This window comes from Pseudopipra pipra, chromosome Z (assembly GCF_036250125.1).
Source record: "Pseudopipra pipra isolate bDixPip1 chromosome Z, bDixPip1.hap1, whole genome shotgun sequence".
Taxonomy (NCBI): domain Eukaryota; kingdom Metazoa; phylum Chordata; class Aves; order Passeriformes; family Pipridae; genus Pseudopipra; species Pseudopipra pipra.
In genome coordinates, this window is record NC_087581.1 from 61,792,045 (window position 1) to 61,815,005 (window position 22,961).

At 38.8% G+C, this 22,961-nt stretch overlaps 1 protein-coding gene across 1 annotated transcript in view; it reads right to left on the bottom strand.

The window, feature by feature from the left end:
• Positions 1-22,961, bottom strand: part of SVEP1 (sushi, von Willebrand factor type A, EGF and pentraxin domain containing 1) — a 122,413-nt gene that overhangs the window by 55,856 nt on the left and 43,596 nt on the right. The window contains exons 6-18 of the mRNA XM_064642767.1: positions 18,415-18,594; positions 14,167-14,364; positions 11,638-11,756; positions 10,088-10,217; positions 9,316-9,423; positions 8,969-9,100; positions 7,470-7,664; positions 6,316-6,437; positions 4,255-4,363; positions 2,172-2,360; positions 1,628-1,861; positions 965-1,126; positions 108-269 (exon numbers count right to left, since the gene is read on the bottom strand). Of these exons, the coding sequence (XP_064498837.1) occupies positions 108-269; positions 965-1,126; positions 1,628-1,861; positions 2,172-2,360; positions 4,255-4,363; positions 6,316-6,437; positions 7,470-7,664; positions 8,969-9,100; positions 9,316-9,423; positions 10,088-10,217; positions 11,638-11,756; positions 14,167-14,364; positions 18,415-18,594 (2,040 nt within the window). The remainder of the gene's footprint in view (positions 1-107; positions 270-964; positions 1,127-1,627; positions 1,862-2,171; positions 2,361-4,254; positions 4,364-6,315; positions 6,438-7,469; positions 7,665-8,968; positions 9,101-9,315; positions 9,424-10,087; positions 10,218-11,637; positions 11,757-14,166; positions 14,365-18,414; positions 18,595-22,961) is intronic.

Below are 22,961 nucleotides of genomic sequence, written 5' to 3' on the forward strand. Positions count from 1 at the left end.
AATCTCAGGCAGATGTACTGAATTACATTAGCTGATGTTCAAACAACAACTTGGAAATTTTTAGTACTTAGTTTAAAAAAAGTCTCATTGCTCCTTTTGTTACAAACCTCCACAAGCTGAGACATCTACTGCGCCTCTTTTTACTGTTGATGTATTTTCTGGGCAAGAGATACAATTCCTGGATCCAAATGCCGGCTGATATGTTCCAAGTGGACATGTTTCACAGGTCTCAAGACCATTAGATGAATACGTTCCCTGCTTGCACTGAGCTGTAAGGCAGAAGAATTTGGAAATATTAAGCAAATCTCCAACATGGTTTCTGATCTCTGAAAATAATGCTGAAATCACACTACATGTCACAAGGACTTTTATTTCTGGAGTTTACTCTACTCTGAAGGACTTCATGGGTACAAAGAGCAAAAAAAAAAGACAATTGTGGTAAGCTACTGATAGTGCATTTGTGAATTATTAACCAGTGAATTCTCCTCCAATCAGCTTCACAGATAATCTACTGCAACTCATTTCAATCAAAAAAATTAATGATAAGACAACAAAAAGGAAATAAAACTACCAACTTCTTTTTCAGAACAAGTCACGAAGAGATAATGGTTCTGAGCTGTTCAATGCCTCAGCACTGTAGTGGAGTGGGGCTGGCAATGACAAAAATGATATTATTTTAAGTTTATTAGTCCCTGCAAAATGGGATCACATTCTCAGAAATGAAAGACAGAAATGAAGCAAATCTTCAAGGGCCAACTCTTCTTAAAACATCTACCCAGGCATCCAGCAAGCTACAACAGTGGTGAAAACTTGGATTTTTCTCTATACATGTGCACCAAGGTACAATTAGGAATGCTCCTCATTTCACACCAGAATGAAGTACCCCCGTACTTCCACCATGGGGAACAAAAGGATATCACCAAGCGTTCAGAAGTTGCTGTCTGAATAAGACAAAAGTTCTCACCTTTGCATTCAGAGATGCTCCTAGAGTGTAGATACTCAGTATAGCTACCAGACGGACAACTTTTGCATTCCAGCTGCCCTTCCTCATCTTGGTAGGATCCAGTCCAGCAGCTTTCACAGGTAAGATGCTCCAGGGAGTAATAGGTACCCAAAGGGCAGTTGACTGTAATGTTGGAAACATAAGTTTCCTTCAGAGTGAAAAATCTTGCCCCTGGAAGTTCCCATTTAGTCAAACTGTGTTTATATGAAATGTAACTCTGTTCCTCAGCAGATGGGGTATCTCTCTGGAACACTGCAAAAATTTAACTATGCACAGGAAATGGAATCCAATTCCCTATCTTAGCTACGCATCACTCACAAGACTAACAGGGTTGAAAGACTGCATACCAAGCACTGTTTTCTGTGTGTGACCAAGCATGGATATGCCTGATTTCCCCATGGGAGTGGAATCCTGGGTACAAAAGCATCCTTTTTTCCACAGGCCTTAGTTAGGAACATAAACATTCTCTGGAAGTCAAACTGTGCAAAGCATTTTTGCAGTTTATTGTTATGAGAGACACAATCTCTGGACTGTGTCAAATCATAACCCTCTGCAAACATCCTCTAAAACCTTGCTTTGCAAAAAGATTCCAAACACATGTAAGAAACAAGTCATCTGGCTTACCACACATTCTCCCTCTCAGCACAGAACCAGGCCTGCAGAAAAGAAAGGCCTTCTCCGTCTCCAGTGAGTTGGTGTCAGCTACAATGAGTTCAGATGCAAATTGAAAAGAATACATGGGTTCTTTATGGAGAGTTCTATTCAGCCTGTTTGTGATTGTTTCCAGAGTTTTAAGGAGCCGTCTCTGGTTTTCCAGTTCCAATGTATCATTCCTTTCATCAGGTAGTGGCACGCTAGCTGGAATATAAACAGCAAACACGAAAACACACAGATTTTACAGTCAGCACTTCCACCGTACTCTGGAATATATTGAGGGCATCACTCAAGCCGGTCAGTGGAAAGTGGAAAGCACAAAGCCCTCCATGAATATGAGGCTGTGATCTTTCCCTCAAGCAGAAAGTCTGCGATGAAATGGGGCTATGACTGTGTCCAGAAAACTGTCATCTGCATCTTCACCAGGCCTTTGTGAACTGAAGAAGTTTTACTGAATGTATTGAAACACTATTTTTAAAAAGGAAGTGGAGGACAATATTTTCACTTCTCTCACCTGTGATATTAAATATTAACTTGATTTTTTGGTCAGTCAGTGGAACATTCAGCTTATGCCTTTTGATGCGAGCAGGTGCTGCTTTTACAGAGGCAGAGAGATGCTTGGATAAGTCTTCTTCTTGTGCTGCATCAACAAAATCACCATACGAATAATCCAGGTGGTTTGCTGTCCCCCAGCCAGCTGGTCCTGTGGGACATTAAGAAAGAACAAAAAGAGAAACAACATCATGTGGAAAATAAATACCTCTACTGATTTCTAAAATACAACCCCAAGAGAATGGGGTCTGTTTGAAACTTCAGATGATGACTGTTGACTTTGTCTCCTCACAGGTGCCTATTGTACCCTCATTCTGACTAATGAAAAAAAAAAAATCTCATTCCTAACTGATATGGTAGAGATCTTCAGTCTTGTGCAGTTAGCCAAGCTTTAGAGAAATAGTTACAAAAGTTACATATTGCAATTCTTTCTTCCTCTGTCTTGCATTCATTCTCACCTGCCAGCAACATCTTAAACAATTCCATACTGCTCTTTCTTCCTCTTCCTGCTTAATTACAGACAGCACAGCCTATGTCATGTCTCCTTTGCATCTTCTCACAACTCCTGAACAGTTGTAACATTGTCTGGCCTCTCAAAAAAGGCATCACCTTATGTGCTCGTTACCTCCAGACAGGCATTTTCTGTTATGCAGAGAGCCAAATTCAGCCCCTGTATAATATCCTTCACCTGCAACATGCTTTAAATCAGAAACAAACAATTGTTTCTGTGTATAACCTACTTCTTCATATTGACTAATTGTAGAGAGGCATGGTCTATTTCATTGATCTAGCTTATTTTTAAAAAACATAAACATAGGAAAAAAAATCTGCCAATTACCTCTTAGCAGTGAACTAAATGTGGCTTAATTTACAGTGGAAACTAGGACAAGTTGACCCCACAACTTTGAGGGTAATACTGTATGAGTATTCCACAACTAATTTTCTAAACTGCTGTCTCTTACAACCTGAGGAGAGTTCTCCTGTCCTGCCTCCCCAGTGTAAATCATGAGAAATTCCTGAAAAACAGCAACAAGGTTACTCCGGTAAGAGGTTGAAATGAACCAGAAGAGAATAGGACCCCACATTCCACGTCCTTAACACTGTTTCTTCCAAATGCCCTCACAGGTTACTTCCAGCTGTCATCAGCACTCGTCCTTACCCTGATGACAACTGAACATCCAGCCCTGCCCCACGTCTGAACACAAACAAATGTGTTCTCAGACTGAGTGAAGCATGTCTAAAAGGTGAGCACAAGCAGGAAACTCTACCAACTAACTCCACTATAAACCTGTAAAAGAAACACAGTCCTGTGACAGAGTACACATTGTGATGTGGACCTGACAAAATGCCTTCTGCTCAGATAGGTAATGTAAGTTACCTATTTTCAGCTTTTCTGCTCTGAGCACCCCCATGGGACTCAGAAAGGCCAAGGACAACAGCAGTACAACATGGACACTAACCTGTTTGAAAATGGACTGAAAATGACAACTTACTTGTCATAAAACAATCACTGCCACAAGACACAAGGACTGTCACTCTTTTCACTCTGATATAGCTGCAGTCATGGTGCAAAACCTGCCCTTGCACACAGGATGTAATTTCACAATTACTGGGCAAACTTAAGGTTGTATAACTTTACACAGTGAGGGTTCTGTGCAGATTCAAACCAGCATCATAGATGCTCCTCATTTTCATAACAATCTCCAAAACAATTTATTGTACCTTTTCAGTCTTTTGTTTTGAACCTGCACATTTTTAAAAAGTTTCTTTCTTGTAGGCTAACCAAGCAGGTTTCTAAGACTCTGTGTGTGCCCTCCTCTCCCCTCCCCACCATGAGGCACCTCAGCAAACCTCTACACTGTATAGCAAGCAGCATCAATACCAGACATCAGTTACACGATATTTTTATAAAACCTGTGATGTAATTGCTTATTACATTACAAGTGCCACAGTTATTTTAAAAAAGTATCTCGTAGAAGACATTTTTGCAGGAATTATGCTGTATTAAACCTGGATGGCTAAAAATCTATGGAATCCATAATTACCAATGGCAAACCCATTTTCATAATCGTAATTATATTCCAAGCAATGTTTCTGTGTCTGATCTTCCAATCTGCAGTCAATATCATCAACGTCATTACAGAATGATGGGACCTTCCAAGATAAAGAAGAATAACATTAAAAAACATAAAACCACATAGCCTTCTCCACTAACTTAAAAAAAATTAGTTACAATGTAAAGCACTGCTTCTGCCACTGACATCAGATTTCCCCTTTCATGTCTCTTACAACCTTGGCAAGGTCAGCTGAAAGAAGCATGTTCTATTGATAAAACTGGGAAATAAGAGGGCAACTTGCAGGTGTGTAAACTTTTTGTTATAGAAGATCTTTCATTTTTAAGAGATGTCATTTCAGTTAACCACTCTTGCACGTGAAATCCCAGAATACAGAAATAAATTCAGGCTTGTTTCTCCCTACAAAAGATGACAGGTGAGCTCACGTGTTTAAAAGCATCTGTGGTTTTTCCAACTATGTTACTTGCAATTCTGTCATGTTGACAACAATGCTGGCACTTTTTTCTAGCTTTCAAATCTTATTTCTTCATGTCCACCTCTCCCTATCCATGGAAAAGGACCCATGCACCAAAAAACCTCAGAGGACAGAGAAAATAATCTCAGGAGGACAGAAATCACAAAACAGAAAACTCAATAGAAACCTTTGTGGTATCATTTATTTCTTCCCTCCATAAAAGCAGTGGAGATTAGACATGAATAGATGACTGCATGATTTTTGATAAAGTATGTATTTCTTGCTTTTTCCAGAAAGGTTTGAAGCAAGTTGGCCCTAGGCCATGTTTTGAAATTGTTCTGTTTTTTCCATATCAACTTTCATTGGAAAGATGGCTCCTGCCCATTCCTTCCCCCCTTTCAGATCTCTGCTAGAGTTTCAAATTCTTGGGAATAGGAATAAGCATATTCAAAACAGCCTTTATGAATGTTTTCCCAGACCGTTGCATTTTGATGTAATTGCTTGGAAGCTCACTATGTATTTTTTCCTTTTTATTTTCTGCTTCCCAATAGTAACTGTCTAAGCACTGGAACCTGGTTGTATTGGGCTCTTAGGGGAAAGAAACAGAAATAAAACCAGTCAAGATTTCTCTACTGGAAGAGAATAAACCTGAAGCAAGGCAAGAGATTAACAGACATTTAGGTCCAAGCATCAGACATTGTCTGACGTGTTATGTAAGTTTCCAGCCATTTGACAAGGGCTACTGGCATATATTCCAAAATTGAAGGAATTTGCCAATTAGCTGTATGTGCTAACAATGTTTTTTAGTTACAAGAAAAGCTTTTATTTGCATATGAGCCATGTTCTGCAAAAAGCCAGTGTTCTCCACTGGAACAATGCTGTCACACTTGGCCTGGACACCCACTCCTGAGACCACAACTAAAAGTTCTGCTGTTTCTGCTTTTCAGCTGAGGACAAATTTGTGGTTTAAGAAGGGAGATTGTGATACTGAAGTGGAAAGCAAGAGACATGGTAGAGAAGCAACATGGTACCTCTTCAAATTCAGGGCCATGCAGCTCTGAATGACAAGACTGAGAACTCGTAACCTCAAGAAACCCAAGCAAATCACTACTACTGGATTTAAGTGCCTGGACATACACACCAAATGTGGAATTATCCATTTGTATATGTATGTTCATTCATATTATATGGATATATATAACATATATGCTAAAATGCATTTATTTTACTATCACATCCAACTTTCAAAAACAACACTGAGGTTAGGGGACAATTGACTGGGGTTTTCAAAACTGCACAGGTTCTATTTGGAAGCCTACTGAAAATCTACCTGCAGATCCCTAAGCTACTTGGACATATATGCTGTCCCATATAATTTCACATTGAAGACTAAGCTGAATTACATTAAAATGCCAGGGAATCATCTTTATTTTTAAAGATGACTTGTCATCATCTGAAAAAGCATAGATCTCATTTATGAGTTACTTTCCTTGTACAAAATCAGTTAACTGGAAAAAATAACAATTACGTATATTTTTTAAGAAGTATATAAAGGGAAGGAGTATTTACTAACCTACCATTTTACCAAGTGCACTCTGGAATGCGTCAGTAAATCTGTTTAGAAGATTGTTGTCATCACATCGTGTTGCTTTGTAGAGCATCTCAAAGGATTTGAACCCATGGTTTGCAAAACGATTTACTGAAAAATTTTGGAGAAATAAATTTTTACTGATCACTGCAAAAGCTTTATAGCTAAAATCAAGATAATTCAGGCTGAAACTGGAATACAATAAGGTAAGAAGCACTGTCTTTAAATCAGCAGCCTAAGTGGATCACTCATATCTCAGCCAATGCAGTTAATACAACCCTTTGGCAGGCATCAAATTTACTGGAAAAGCTAGAAGACATTAAAAGAAAGGTCATTTATGTACTTCAGCATTTTCTTAAGGGAAGAAACCTGTAAGCTGTCAACAAACTCCATACTTACTTTTTACTGAGAGAGAAGCAATAAATATTAAAACTCTTATTACTAATGCTGCTAGGCTAAATATGGAAAATTATCAGCCAGAATTCAGAGTTAAGTTCCTAAGTGTCCAAGTTACAGATTTTGAATTGATAAATAGCTCTGAAACATAACTCTTGCTTGTTCATAGCTGAAACACTGCTCTTTTTTTGCTGAAACCAAGAAATAAACTTTGATGGAAATGGATGCAACATGGTACCAAGACTGGCTTCAAATGTAATTCTAATATATTCATCTTAAAAATGTCACTAAAGGTGGAAAATTCCACAGCTGAAGTTTTGCATGTGTCCAGCTCAAAGAAAACACATGAACTCTTCTGATCTGGTGGTAATTAGATATGTAAATAGAGCGCACACTATACATTTGGATCAATAAGTTGCAAATACTGTGGTTATTCTTATTGAAAAGACTCTGTTAGTGTTTGTAAAAAAACTGTTTCAATCAACCTGTCTGCTTTGCGTCTTTGCTGTTTTGTGATTCCTAGGATTCAAATTCACTGCTATACTTGTGTTTCAGACAGCTTCTGAAGTAACACATTTACAGACTTCCAAGCATTATTTCATAATATTTGTAACAATTCAGAGGCAGTGGATGGACATTTGTTATAACGAAATAGAAGTCAAAATTTCTAAAACATTTTTATTTACTTTATCATTAAACATAGTGTTTGGTGAGTTGCAGATTTATTTTAGTAAGAGAAAGACTTACAAGAGCAGCTAGGCCACTCTGGAGAGTAGGGTGGCTTCCAGAGACCATCTTCATATGCACAATAGTAGTTTTCACTCGATCCTTCTGAAAAGCTGTAACCCTCTGCGCAGTGCAATGTGCAATTAACTCCTGCTTCATCTGATGTGCATATAAAATCCCCATTCACAGGCTCAAAGGATATTTCACAGGGAGAACCTGTAAACAATACAAAGATTTATATATTGATGAATGTGGTGAAATAAGTGATCCTGCAGGAAAATGGCACTGGGAGGGTTTCCAAAAGTACCTAGTATTAACCTGATCTTGCCTCTGTTGAAGTATTATTTGTTACTTCCACAAAGTCAAGATCAGGCTACTGCTAAATAATTCTCAAATTCTGCCACTGGAATTTGAAATCCAGAAACACAAAGACGGTAAAAAAAGTTGTGATACATATGAGAAACTATTTACTAAAATAATATAAAACATTAATCTAAATTTTAACATGAATTACATACAATGAATTCTAGTAAACTAAATTACATCTTGAATTCTGAAACTAAACATTATCCATCCTGCACCATTGCAACAACACATGAACTTGTCGAAATAATCTTAGGGGGAACTGACTGTAAAACCTCAGCTATTCAATTTTTTGCTTATATTTCCTACTGTGAAGGAGGTTGTGAACATCTGAAAACATTATGTGACAAATACTGAACCACAAAAAGTCTAAGGTGGTATAGAACTTGAAATAATGCCAATTCTAAGCACTGGCTTGTTCTTTCTAAGATTTAGAGCAAATCAGAGACTAGCACATCAATTTGCAACTTATGGTTTCTAAAAGCTATAACCAAAATGCCAGTCTGCATGATTTTAAATTCTCTCTTCACTAACTGATCTTTTTATACAGATATCCAGCTGAGACATAAAAACTAGAAAGTAGAATTTTCATCCTTAATACTTTATCTGCCAAATTATTGTTTGGACTTTAAAGAAGAAAGTGAACTGTGAGGAAAAGATGTCTACGCAGTACACAAAATGGAGTAGTATATCTATAGGTACAGACAGATTCTAAAATCTAAAGAGTGCTCTATTATCTGCTACAATACTTGTAGGTGACTAAAGAAAATTTGGCAGAAAGTTTTCCTTTTTAATTATAGATTTGAAACAAGACTGGAGTAACTATGTATTAATACAGCTCACATGGTATCTGTCATATAAAAAAAAGAATCCATTTCTGTAAGTTTTACTGTTTAATGAATCATAATTTTAATGCTTTTACATTCAAATTTGAATTTATAGGGCCAAATTCACTATTGTGCTGTTTCAGTCTTAGACAATTTATTTGTTGATACTAACAAATATCCTGACTGCCTTCAAGTGACTCCAATATAAAATGGAAATAACTAAATGAAAAAGTGGAGACTAAATGAAAAAGTGGAGCATTCCTGCATCCTTTATGATATTCAATTAGATCAATGACATATGGTCTTGAGCAGGAGATGAAGACAACAAACCTTTGATGACAATGTGGATCTCACATGTCCTGTTATTTCCAGAAGGATCCACGGCTGTGTACTGAACTGTTGTTTCTCCTTTGGGAAAGAGATCTCCAGGTGCATGACTCCTAGTGACAGTTAACGGACCACCTAGAAGAGTCAAAAGACAATCTAAAATATCAGTAAGTAAAAGAGGGTTACTGACACCCAATCTTGATGAATGGAAAAGCAAACGGCAGCACATCTTCAAAATTAAGTGTTCTTGAAAACAAATAAATAAAAGAAACATAAAAAAATCTCAAACAAGTGAACAGGTTCTCTAGCCTTCTACTGTTGCATGCTTGTTTTGGGGTGCACTATCTCACCTGAATTGTCTGAAAATTCTGGTTCTTCCCATGTTGCTGGGTAATCATTCTCTGCTGCTTGCATGGGTGGTGGAGATCTGCATCTGTCAACTACAGGAGGTTCTACATCTGCAGAATTTGAAAGGATGGCATGACATTAGCTTACAGAACTACTGCCAAACTCAAATGGCATCTATCATCAGAAGAAGTTAGGTAAGCAGCAGTTTTAAGCTCATATCAGAAGATAAAATAAAGGTGCACACCTGGAAGCTTCTGCAATTGGAAGACGCTGAGTGAATGGACAAGACTAATTCTTCTACTGAACTCATGGTTTCTGCAGTGTTTGCTTTCTACAGAGCAAACCTTGGACTACCTACAGGACTGCTGAATAACACAACTGTTTGATAGAAACACTTTAGCAATGATTTGCATCAGCAATGTGTGCAAACCTTGGAAATCCTGTTGGAGTATTTCAAGACTTAAATACAGATATATGATGAAGGCAGTAAGTGACAATACAATAAAGCATTTAATATACCAGTGTGAGGAGAAATCTTAACATTCAGAATGAATGGCAGAATGAAACACAACCCAAACCAAACATTGTGAGCAACGACTGCACACTATGCTAACAGTGACCAAAGATCAGCAAAGGATTTGCGGAGATGATAACGCTCCTGGGCTTATGACTGTACATATAAGGGCCACAGTGACTCCCAGTCTCTTTCTGCACTAATCAGAAGGTTTCAAACATGACAGGCAGACTTCCTCATTGACTTTTAACAGCACTTACCAATAACCTTGACACTGAACGTACAGCTCGCCTCATTGCCCGACTTATCAGTTGCTGTGTAAGTAATGTCAACTTTGCCAATTGGGAGAAGAAATGGTGGTATGAAAGCTGGGGTAACACGAACTGAGACCTGTTACAGGAAAACAGTTGTTATTTAAAAACCAAAGCTGGTTACTAATCATGATATTCATGTTTCAAAAAATTGACAGAATAGCATCTTTCAATGTTAAGCCTACTCATTCTTAATACAAATAGCCTCTCAAAGTAATGAGGATGGACTTTGCATCAGAGTACTCTATGCCCTTTCTTAAGTCTGCCTTCTGTATAGCAACAGGGATTTACTCAGTCAGGATTTGGACCCTGACCTGCTGCAGTTTACAGCAGTGTGCATTAAAAAACTTAATTTGCCTAATTGCACTGAACACAAACTACATCAGCTCAGAACCTGTCTGCAGTTCATTTCTCCAGCTGCAAGGGCAGCAGACCTGGGAAATTAGTGGAGGAGACAACTGTGGGCTACAAGTACTTACATATCCAGTTTTGATCTAAATACGTGTATGAGTCATTAGCCCACAGATGCTTCAATATGTTCTGGCACAGCAAAGGAACTTTACATTTGGAGTAAATGACACATATACTGTCTGTGGCTTTTTCATATGGCTTAGAACTGTCTTAAGGAATTTGTCTTTAAAAGAAATGGTTTCACGTGTAAAACAGCAGTTAGTTCACCGGACAGCCACGATTTTGACAAACTTCTTACAACTAAGAGCTAAGGCACTTGACTTCTACATTTCAAAGAATGACTCTGTGCCAGCAGAGTTACAGTACCTGACCATGACTATGCTACAGAAAAAGAAAGTGTGGACTTAAATATCTTTTACTGGGATAGCTCAACTTCTTAGTGCAAAAAACTCCTGTGTTTGCAGTAAATTAAAAGCACACACAGACTCATTGTCCCTCTGCTGACTTCTGATAAAGCATTCAGTTGCTGTAAATGGATCATGTATGAGCCTGTAGGAAATGTTACTCTTTATGAAACAGCTCTGGAGCAAGTTTTCCTTGTAACTCCATTTCCAGATCTCTGACACCCATAGCAGCCAAAGGCCCACTTCTGAACTTGCACAGGAAAATGAGGTTTCTCTTTCTCACTCAGAAAGCTGAAATGAGTTTTTACTTATCACACTGTGTACTTGTTAACCTTTTAGATTAATGAACTGGTTTGCTTCCTTCTGAGAAGAGTTTATTAAACTTCTTGACATTCTAAGTGCTCATTTTTAAAGCAGATGTCTCCATCTTGTAAACAAGGGCACATTCTTTCTTTTGACCACATAAATTAACCATATGAGGTTTTATGCACTGAAATTCCATGCAGTGTCCTGTACCTCATTATTCTAATCAAGACAGAAAATGCTAAATTTTTAAGATACAAACTTTCTAGCAGGTTTTTTTTCTACTCCTATTTATCAGAACAAAGAAATTCTAGTGAATCATAAAATTAATTGAAATCAGAAAGACTGCCTCCAGTCAAACAGATATAGATTTTAACTTGCCTCATCTCCAGAGTTATCCTCAGCTGTTGGTACCTGCCAGCTGATATTAGCAGAGTTATGATGTTCCAGAGTCACAGTCTCAATATTGTCTGGACAGTGGATCTGAGGTGCTTCAATATCTGACCCAGAAAAAGACAAAATAGTTTTATATGCGGGATCACAGAAGTAAAATGTCTGTAATGCTTAGACTGAAACTTGTTAAAACCACTGTTTTTCATACTGCCTGGAATATAAATGTACATATTTACTGCCTATCTCTGCCCCTTCTTAATTCTTGCCTATTGGCTCCTACCTCAATAGTAAATTTTCCTGGGGAAAGGACTTATTTTTGCTGTATTTTTTTACATCACTGAGCGCAATGAGACTTACTTCTACACAGAATCAAAAAACAAGGAATAAATAAGAATTAATTTGTTTCTTTTATTATTCATCCCTTCCTTCTCTATCCTTTCACTATCCACACACATGACACATACAGACAAAAATACTTGCTTCAGATAATCAGCGACTCAAAAAAACTCTTAAGTATTTGTGACATGATATACATACTATGAACAAGACATTAGTGACTCAAATTCTCTGGAGTATGGTGTGGAACTGACTTGAAAGAACCAATGGCAAGAATTTGGGCAGTAGCTGCTGGAAATGCTCCTTAATAAACTCCTGTTATATGGTATTATGTAGGACAAATGGAGTCTTCTGGTGACAGGTGACAATGCTGGATGGTTTCGAAGGAGTGGTGATACAATATGGGTAACATCACCACCAACATCTAAGCCTCAAGTTTCTCTAACAAATTTTAAGTACTTCTTCAGTTTCCTGGCACAGGGCCTCCCAAAACATTTGTGGTCAGGTTATTTCATTGCTGTAGTGCTGCTTGATAAATGGTTTCTAGACTCATGAGACAAGGACACATTTGGCTCTGAACTCATCTATGCCCAACAGGCTTTAAAACAACTCAGAACTGATATCACTTACACTTTTATTACTAAATAATTCCAGTAAAGACATAACTCAGGCAATTAAATTCCATAGTTAAGAATGCAAAGCAATAAATACAAGTGATTTTGTCTTCCTCTGAACTGATTCAGATGAAAGTTTTATTACAAATGCACTCTTATAAGTAACTACCAGTTATGGTTCACACTCCCTTGACCACAGCCTCCAGGCTGGGGCAAATTCCATCTAAAAGTGAAATTCTGTAAAAAGACTAATAATAAATAAATCATAAAGAAAATGGCTACTTTGAACTGGCCAACTCTGTTGGCAGCAAAACAGAGAAAGATAATAACAAGAATGAAAGCAATTGAAATGCAACTGTTCATTTTTACTAAAAAAGAATAACCTTCATAGTTTCTCAGTGTCTCCTACTTCATTCATTGGCTTTATTCATTGGTAATACGTAAAAACTTGAACACAAGCCATGCTGCTTTACCTTTATCTGAACACTTCAGCTTGTAATCTTATGCTGGGATCTCATCAAATATTAAAAGCTGTGGTTTGGCACAGGTTTACACAAAAGATTCAGAAAAACAATGTGGTACATCACAGAGTGGAAAATAGTACGTTTAAAGAGGGGGATAAAATCTTCCTGGCCTTTACAGGGAAAAAAAGCCTCAGTTTCTGTAGTGACCTGGCATGATGACTGCTATAACTGTTTTCTGTACTGTTCTTTCACCCAGTGGCTGTCGAGGGCCTCAGTTGGGGGAGAAAATGATAATTCTAGGAGAACAACATTTCAGGAAGAGGTGAATTGCATATTCCCTGACAAACTGCACTTTTGGTTTTATTCTGCTATGATCCAAAACCAGAATCCTTCCAATCCAGTTGCGCATGTGTGAAAGGAAATAAACAGCCTAACATTTCTAAAAGAGGTGGGTAAACACGGCAGAACCATTCCAAAATGCATGTAACCATCCTCAACCTATCTTTATACTCCCTGCTCAACCAATGCACTTGTGTCAGCCAATACACTTGTGTTAGACAATTTTGGCCTTAACTCTTGTGCACCGTGGCTTGGGACATGTCAACAGACATAGTCAGATCAAAGACAACTGAAATGAACATTCCTCTATAGTCTATCAGCCAGGGTTTACAAGGCGTTCACAGTTTTGCTCTGACTAGAGGGTTTACATAAACTTGTGCTAAACCAGTAGTAATATTATTATCACTGTTATTTTACTGTAAGTGTGGGTTTGACTATTTTTAAGCTAAGAGCTTTTACTTCTACTTTGAAATTTGAAACTTCCCTGCAGATCCCAACAACGGACTCATGAGATGGATCCCAGAAAAGGTAGCTGATGATGAGCACTATAAGGTGACACTTGAGTGATCTCTGAACTCCACACTTTTATTACAAACTACAATTAAATCTGACAACCAAGCTATAGAGGTACAGGCAACACTTGTTACACACTGTTTAAATCACACTTTCCCCAGTTCAAACCTGTCCTCACTCAGTTATCTGCTGTGTGCTTCCTTTCAATTCTGCACACGTGTACACAGACATGATTTTGTGCTGGTCTCTACCTTTACACAGAGCCTCCTGGATGTTTGCACTCCATCTCCCAAATGAAATGCACCTTAGTTCTTCTCTAGCTCCAGACAAGATGAATCCCTGGGGACAGCTCAGCCGGCACACAGTTCCAGAAACAGCAGGCTCCAGCCCACACCTGGGAGGAAGAACTGTCACACCTGCTGGTTTCTGGAGGATGGGACAACGCTTTTCTGCAAAAGAACAGTAGGACATGACTTGTAACTCACACAAACTACACAGTCAAAAAAATCTGCAAATAAAGTCATACGGAAACTTAGTGGGAACACAAAATACACAGTCTTTTTAAGTCTGTACGTGTATGAGTGCATCAAAACAGTAAAACACGACAAAACTTTGTACTCCAGCGTTGACTGAAGTAAACAGCACCCAGGATATTAGTTCCTCTGTTTTCTTGCTCATGCTCTTCACTGGAAGAGAAACATGGTATTTTTCATGTAGATCCACTATATCTTACCCTCTGGGTCTGTTTTTTTTTTCCTTTTTCCCTGCATTCCCTTGCCTTCTATGAAAACCAGATCATAGCAAGACTGAGGGAATGTATCTGCAGCTTTCTACAGCTTCTGCATTCTATCTTGAAATAAGAATGAGGGAAGAAAGACACCCTGCCGTGAACTCTCTACAGGTTCTCTCTATAATCAGGAAGGGCTGATGGTGCCTTAAAGGTTTAAAATAGAAGTTTCATTCTTGAGGTTTAATCCCTCATTCATACTGTGTGACGTCATGTTTACTTCAAACATGGAGACATTAACAAAGAGGGCAAAATGAATGCAGTTCATAGACTTTCAGCAGTGTTTCTTACAATAGATAGTAGACAAACACATAAGAAGAATTCTCCATTATTCAGAGTCAATGACAAGACTTGTAATTCTTTATAGCTTGTCAGGGAAGAGAGCAGACCAAGGGCACACAAAAAACAACTCAACCCAGCTATACAGAAAGGGAAGCTCTCCTCATCTCTTACCAATGGTTTAATGACAGAGAAGTGATTCACATTCAAAACACCTCCCTCCCCTCCCCTTGCCTTCCCTTCCCTCCCTCCCCTCCTCTGTTCTCCCGTTCTGTCCCCTCCCCTCCCTCTCTCTCCTCTCCTTTCCCAAAATATGTAGCAAGTAACTGAAAACTGGTTCTTCTGCATGAAACAAAATTTAAAGATTGGAAGAATTCTATGTAATTCCTGAAATTTAAACCCTCAATACCGAAATTGTGTTTAAAGTCCAAGCAATTAAAAACTACGCTTCTTTTTAATAGGATGTAAAGGTCACAAATGAAAACATATTTATCCAGTTCAGGCAGATACTGTCGGCTCTGCAAGGTGGAACAACTTCATGAGAAAAACAAAAAAACCCCAACAAACCCTATCTTTTGGTTGCTTACCACAGGAAGGTAACTGACAAATGGCAAAAAGATCACAAATTAGAAAAGCAGTATTTGAAAGCACACTCTAGAAGTATTAAAATGGGAACTAGTACAAGAAACTCTGTGAAAGGTGTAAGCATGAAAACCAGAGGAAACTGCAGCTCTTTGGGAAGAAATAACAGCCCTATCTCTTGCTTGAGACACTTCCAGGTACACTAGCAAAATCCTAGTACAGCACAATCCTGAAACGATTGATAAACATTCAGGATAAACTTTAGTAAATCTAGCCCAAGGGAATCTCTTTTAAGTGGGGCAGGTTTTTACCAGAAAAACAACTGTAATAGTGCTGTTTAGCTTTTCTATCTGTGCTCAATTCCAAAATTTGATCAAGCTGAGCCAGAAGTCTGGAATTAATGAGAAGCAGAGTGATATCCATGATATTAGTCATATTGATAGGGAATTAATAAAGAGAAAAGTACTTCTAAGGAGAGACAAGAATCTGTTTTCACCTGCAACCACCTGTGATGAAACAAAACACTGTATTATAAGTCTTAACATCAAAAGGAACTTCAATATTGTGACAAATAAGAAGATTACAAAGTAAATCATGCCTCTTTCCTTCAATTGCTTTGCAGGCACTGTTTCAGGGTAAAAAACTGGCCAGCTTCAATTAGAAGTGTGGGGCAGTAATTCTTTCAACGCTAGGTGGCATCAACACCCTGGATGCCATCTGTATTTTTACTTTTCTTCACTAAACATTGAACAAAGCAAACAGAACAGCATCTTGCAAAACTCACTAATTTTAACATGATGGATATTCAATTTCTGCCAATGGGAAGGAAACACAAGAACATGGATTTTTTTTCTCCAGATTGGACAAATGACAAAGCTTCACTTTTCAGCAGATATTTTGTTTGTCAGCCATCTATAATATATGTAGCCTACTCAACAGTAGCTCATTGCTAACAGTAATTTTAATGACAAAGACAAAAATTTAAAACATATGTAATATCCATACTTGCTGAACTAGCTTCTAGTCTCTTGGAAAAAGATGCATGAGAACAGACTTCACAGAAGTGACTGTAAACAATCCAGGCAATGTTATGGTACAGTGTCAATTATGGCTACAGATGGCTGTGGTACAGTCTCAGTGAATAACTTGCAAATATGGCAAACTTTGCAGAGAGGAGAAGTCAAACTGAAAGGCATTCAGAAAACGAGCTAGAGTACCCTGAAGTCCAAGAAATTTGGTTCAAGATAACAGACTGAAGGCAATTCCATTTCATTTTTCTAAGAGAAGGATCTGAAATTAATAAATTATCAATTACAAAGGCCTAAATACAGCAAGATTTCTGGTACCTTTTATGTAGCAGATGATAAATAATAGGAGCTGTTCAGACTAAAAATAAACAGACAAACCTCCATGATAACGGTGATCATTCAGAAAATGAGTATAAAGAGTAATTTTTGAGGAGGACACAATATTAGCCTTCTGATTTGCATCCTTCCCTGAATAAAACTCCATACATTGCTATTGAACCAGAATCTCAGCAAGCTTGTCCTAAACACCAGTCACAAGAAGAAGCAGAGGAGATGTTTTCCCGCTAACACTCTTCCCTCTGTGACAATCAAAAGTAACTTTTATACTAGACTTTTAGACTCAGCAAAAAAAAGATATTTCCATGTGTAATCCAGGAATGGAGGCAATATTGTGTGGTGTGAACAAATCTTCTGATACAAAGTAGAGATGGATTTTATTAATCAAAATGCTAAGCTAGGAAGGATGAATTCAACTGATGAATACAGTTAATCTTCCAATTATAATATTCCAACAGGATTTCAGGGTCCCTTCCTTTTGAAGTTAATTGAAGTTTTTCCACTGACTTTAACAGAAGAAAGATTAGGATCTCTTAAAAAACTGTCTTGATAAATTAATTCTTGTGGATTATTTTCATCATTTTAAAGAATGTGCCTACAGTTAGAAATTTATTCTTGCCTCGTGCAAAGTCCACATTTTTAAAACTGAAAAAAAAGTAAAAAATAGGCACAATTCAAGCGAAGTCACCCTCCCAGCATCACATTTACTGGACCCAGATGACATATACTACACCTACTACACCCTGACTAGTCAGCACCAGATCACCTTCTGAATTACTGGACTTCGAGCCTGTGCCTTTTTTTTTTTTGTCTACCCTTGAAGGTGTTTCAACTGTATTTCATCATCTTACTTTTCTAAGTTAATTTAATACCTGTCCCTAGTCTAAATGTGTACTTCTGCCTACAGTCCTTTATTCCTGGAACAGCAACATGTGCTTACCTACCCCTGCACAACTGGTGTGACCTCTGAATCCTGACTTATAGGTGCTTAGTTCCTAACTTGTCTAAACTCTTACTTCCTGCTGGGAGTTCAGCAGAAGTGACAACCGCCTCACCTTTACTCAGCATTCACAGTGCCTGGCTAACATAAATCAGTTCTTGCTTGGAGATCAACTTCAGCTTTAAGGTGGTAACTCAAACCCCCGTTTGTTCACATTTAATCCACAGTATAAACCTACAATTCATGTGTTTCCTGCAACACAATGTGTGATAGTGTCTTTACACTAACCAAATATAACAACAACAACCACCTTTCAGTTATCACCAGTCCCTGCTGGATTTAAATGATAATCTGTCCACTTTCTCCATTTACAAATTCCTTTGTCCTTCCCCAACTTCAAAAATCCATATAAAACATCCATAAACAAATTCTCCTTCCTATCTCAGCTTCACCAGTTATCAAAAAATGGAGAATTTCTCACCCATGACAGCACATGAGAAAAGGCTGCACTCTGACATGAACAGACAGAGTCAGATCAGATACCTACCCACACACTTTGGCTCCTTTGAATCCCACTGTGAGGTTCCCTGGCAGGTGAGTTTGCTGTTTCCTTCAATTTCATAGCCCTCATTGCAGGTCACAAAACATACTGTCTTGTAAGAGATATCAGCTGTTGAACAATTGATGTGTCCGTTTTCAGGAGACCGAAGTCTGGGACATGTTCGAACTGCAAAGAGGAAAAACCCACCAGTTCACTTTGCAGCACTGAGAATTACTGGAGTTACACTAGTTTGCCCAGGTTTTTAGGGGTGGGAAAGTATTGGCTTGTACACTAGTTACAGTAGTTTGTAAAAATTTAGGGAATAGAGCTAGAACAGAGTGGATTTTTTTCAAAGGTGTGATGCCTTCCTCTTCCTGGAACAGTCTTACGTAGAATATATGAGATTTGGCACACATCTCCAAGCTCATCAGAGTTCTGACATAAGTCCAGTCTAACAAACCAAGTGTGCACCTGGAACACTGTGTGTGACCTGTGCTAGTAATGTCTATGAGCCTTCAAAATGGGACAGCTGCAGCCAAATGGAATCCTGTGGAAAAGTCTGTGTCTTTGGAAGTTTCTAGTCTCCAACAATGTCTGAAAGTTCTTTGGGGGATTTCCATCTGGCAGGCTGGTATGGGCTGACTGCACACCAGGGAAGAAACTAAGAGCCTATTAACAGGTCGGATGACAGTGTCCCAGTGTCCAGGAACATTCTCGGGCACTCCAGGAGTGTTTTGATAGACACAGACACATGTAAGTCTCTGCAAATCAGAGGAGAAGACACTCATCATGTTGGAGGACACAGAAAGAGGAAGAAGGAATACAAACCATTTATATACACCAGGTCCGTAAGAGATGAAAAGGAACAAATCAGGCTGTTGCTGAGACGGAAGAGACCCTTCCAGGTGTTGAACACAGGGACAGTCCTGTCTGCTGCTCAGCACAGAAGCTTTTCTCCTGTAATGTCTTGCAAACACTGAAAGTAGTGTGATGCCAAGAAGAAAGCAGTCCTGTGCAATATGTATGTGCAGAAAAGGAAGTAGGGTATAGAATGTGATCCTCAGGTTGTCTTATGCGTTTACTACTGAATTCTGATGCTGCAATTTAGCACAAAGCTACACTGTAGTTAAGATTGATGACAAAACAGCTGAATGATTGTAGTAAGAAAAAAGTAGTACAGGTATGACCTAGACTTACGTTCTTTGTTTCAGTGTCATAACCTAAACCTCTTTCCTTTGCACTGCCTCCTTCTTTTCATCTAGGATCTTATATTCCAGCATTTGTCCCCTTGCTCCCTGCTGGACAAGACTCTGAGCTACACACCCTGCCTGGCCCTTGGGTCCCTCAGACAACCAAGCTGTACACACCTACTGTTTGGGCATGACTATGTGATGATGATACATCAATAATCAGCTACTGATTTTCCAAAATGAGTAGAAAACTCTAGTTGAAAACTCTGCTTTCAGCTGAAGTTGGCAGATACTGCTCAGTATGTTCAGAAATTATTGAAGGGAGAAAAACACACAAGGGCAAACTGTGTGACTGCTCAAAATATAGCCAAGAAGACTGCAGTTCCCCAAACTCACAGAATCCCAGAATAGCTGAGGCTGGGAAGGACCACTAGAGCACATCTAGTCTGACCTCCCTGCTCTACCAGGGTCATCCTAGAACACGTTGTACAGGATTTTTTCCAGACAGCTTTTGAAGATCTCCAGTGAGGGAGACTGCACAATCTCTCTGGGCAGCCTGTTACAGTGCTCAAGTCATACTCACAGTAAACATATTCTTCCTCATACTCAGGTGGAACTTTCTGAGCATCAGTTTCTTCCCATTGCCTCTTGTCCTACTGCTTGGCACCACCGAGAAGAACCTGACTCCATCCTCTTCAGACACTTATATACTTTAATTAGATGCCCTCTCAGTCTTCTCCAGGCTAAACAGGTCCAGCTCCCTCAGCCTCTCATCTCTTCCTCACAAGAGGAACTCTGTTCTCACTTGATTGTTTTCCACAGCTTCTACTGACCTTGCTGGCAGGAGGGCAAGCTCAAGTGATGGGTGGTTTCAGAGAGCTGGATAACTTCCCTGCTGTGATTTGGGAAGCTGATTTTACCAATTAACCCATTCTTGCTGCTATCAGGCAGGAGGCAAAACATTATCTCTATGCACCCAAAGGTAAGCCACCTTGGCAACCTCTCCTCTTCCCAGTAATTATTTACTCTGCACACTGATGAAACAGAACAATGCCTACAAGTGGACACGACTATACACCCTCAAAATAATAAATGGGCATGTAGCCTGAGTGCTCCTTCAAATGAGAGCCACCTGTATAAATGTCAGTAATTACATCGTAGTTTTAGTAGCCTTTGAAAGCTACAAACAATACACACTAAATAATGTTTCTTCTGAAAACAGCTGTGGTGGCACCTGAGTGTAAAAAAAGTCCATAGCAAAACCTATAGGACACAGGATAAGAAAGAAGGGAAAAAAGCCATTCAGATGCACCCAATATATCTTTACATTACCATGGTCTCATGCTTACTCATGTTAACTCTCTTAAAGTACTACTACTTTTGTGCTTGCACATACCTGGGCATCCTCTAGGGAGTGTGTTTAAGAGTTAAAAAGTCTTAAAATGCCCATCTTGTGAGAGGCACTCTGAGCTTCAGAGAAGCTTCATAATATGCTGTATCTTAACTTTGGTAGGGGGTGCAAGAAAAACATTTTTACATGCTTTATACACAAGAAAATATGCTTTCTCTTTTAAAGTTTCTACAGAAGTCTTTAATACCCAATCTGCAGCAAAAAGAAGCAAATGCTACCAAACTCTACTACTGAGGAAGCCTGAATGAATTAAGAGCTCTGAGGAGGCTCTTGTCAATGTTAATGTGCCTACAGAGAAGGCATTGCCTTCCACTACCTGGGAAGTCTAGCCATTTCTTCTGGAAGGACCACACAGCTGTAGTGCTCTTGCCTCCTCAGTCGTTTCAATGTTCATGCTTACTCAGTGCCTCAGCACAGCTCTGGCAGAAACCTGTAACTGAGCCCACCTTGGTAATGCTTCCAGGCACTAAACACCAACCCATCCTCTTATCAACAAGACATTTTCCACGACCAAGGAATATTCTCATAAAGGCAGTGGAAACAACAAAAACAATAACAGTATATTTTGTTTGCTTTGGGTTTTCTCCTAAAACATTTTTCTGGATTAAATATACGCTTTGTAGTTTTTTTCATGGGTCACCCATAATTGCATGACAGGACTGAATTAATCAGTTTCCAGTAGCACAGCAGATTTTAGCTAGCAGAAGAACTGAGGAGTATTTAATGTCAAAATCCAAAGCACTGTAAAGGGATTTTCCTTCACTCTCCCTTCCTAATTTATGTGATAAAATACTCCTGGGATTAACAAGACAGCTATAAACTGTGCCTTTGATCTTGGTCCCTTTCACAGTCTGAGTGAATCAAGACTAGCAGATCCAGTACATGTAACAGTGGGATTTCTTAATTTTTTTTTCAATTGGAAGTCTTCAGTATGATGGACAACGACATATAAAAAGCAAAAATATATCCTTTCAGTGCTTCAAAGGATATTAACTCAATATCAAGACAGGATCTCAATGCAGACTTTTCTCTTCCCCCATCTTCCAAATTCCCTATTAAAGGAAGATCACACACCAACACCAAATAGGTGAATTTCGTTAAATGCTCCAGCAAGATTTTCAAGTATTAGAATCTTCCACTTCTCTGTAGAAAATAAGATGAAGGATCCTTTCTTTGTGGCTGACTGCAGCTTTCCCCAGATTTTTTGTTACACACATATTGTCTGACAGAAACTTTGACAGGTGGGTGCTCTTTCCTAGTATCCCAGTCTACCTGAAGTAGTATGCATCTTCAGTTTATGTTTGGACTGCTAGAAAGTCCACATCTCTAAGTCCTTCTCAAGACACCCTCATGGTACTGGACAACAATTTATTTTCTATTGAAAGCTTCTCCTACTTGCCTTCTGCCACTGGAAGCTAAAAGGGAAAACTAAGTTTTCTAGGATTATCTGAAGAAGAGTTCTAAAATTGAAGTAGAAGTGAACTACTACAGGAAGAATGTCCTGAGAAACTGTTCTCTAGATCTGATCCCCCCTTTTAGAACCATGACTTGCTGTTTCTTTAAGGGCTGCTGTGTTTGCTGTACTGGCATGAAGTGCTAATGCCTCCAAGGATCTACCCTGCCTTTTTCCCCAAACACAAGGCCAGGGCAAGAGTTACAGAATGTGCTGATGACTTTGTATTTACTAGCTTCCTGTGCAGCATGCTAATGTCAAGTGTATTCAAGTCAAGTCAAAAATGCTGAACTACATCCTGTAGCTGTTGAGGACATAAGGGTTGCTATCTGGTTTTTTTTCAGGGTCTCCTTGGAAAACATACCAGACAGATATACATATATGGGATTGTAGCTTCTGTTCTAAATCATCAAGAACCCAACCTCAGGCAGACACAAGTGACAGCAAAACAAAACTCTGTTCCTATCAGAAAAATTCAGAAATAATGTTTCTCAGGATG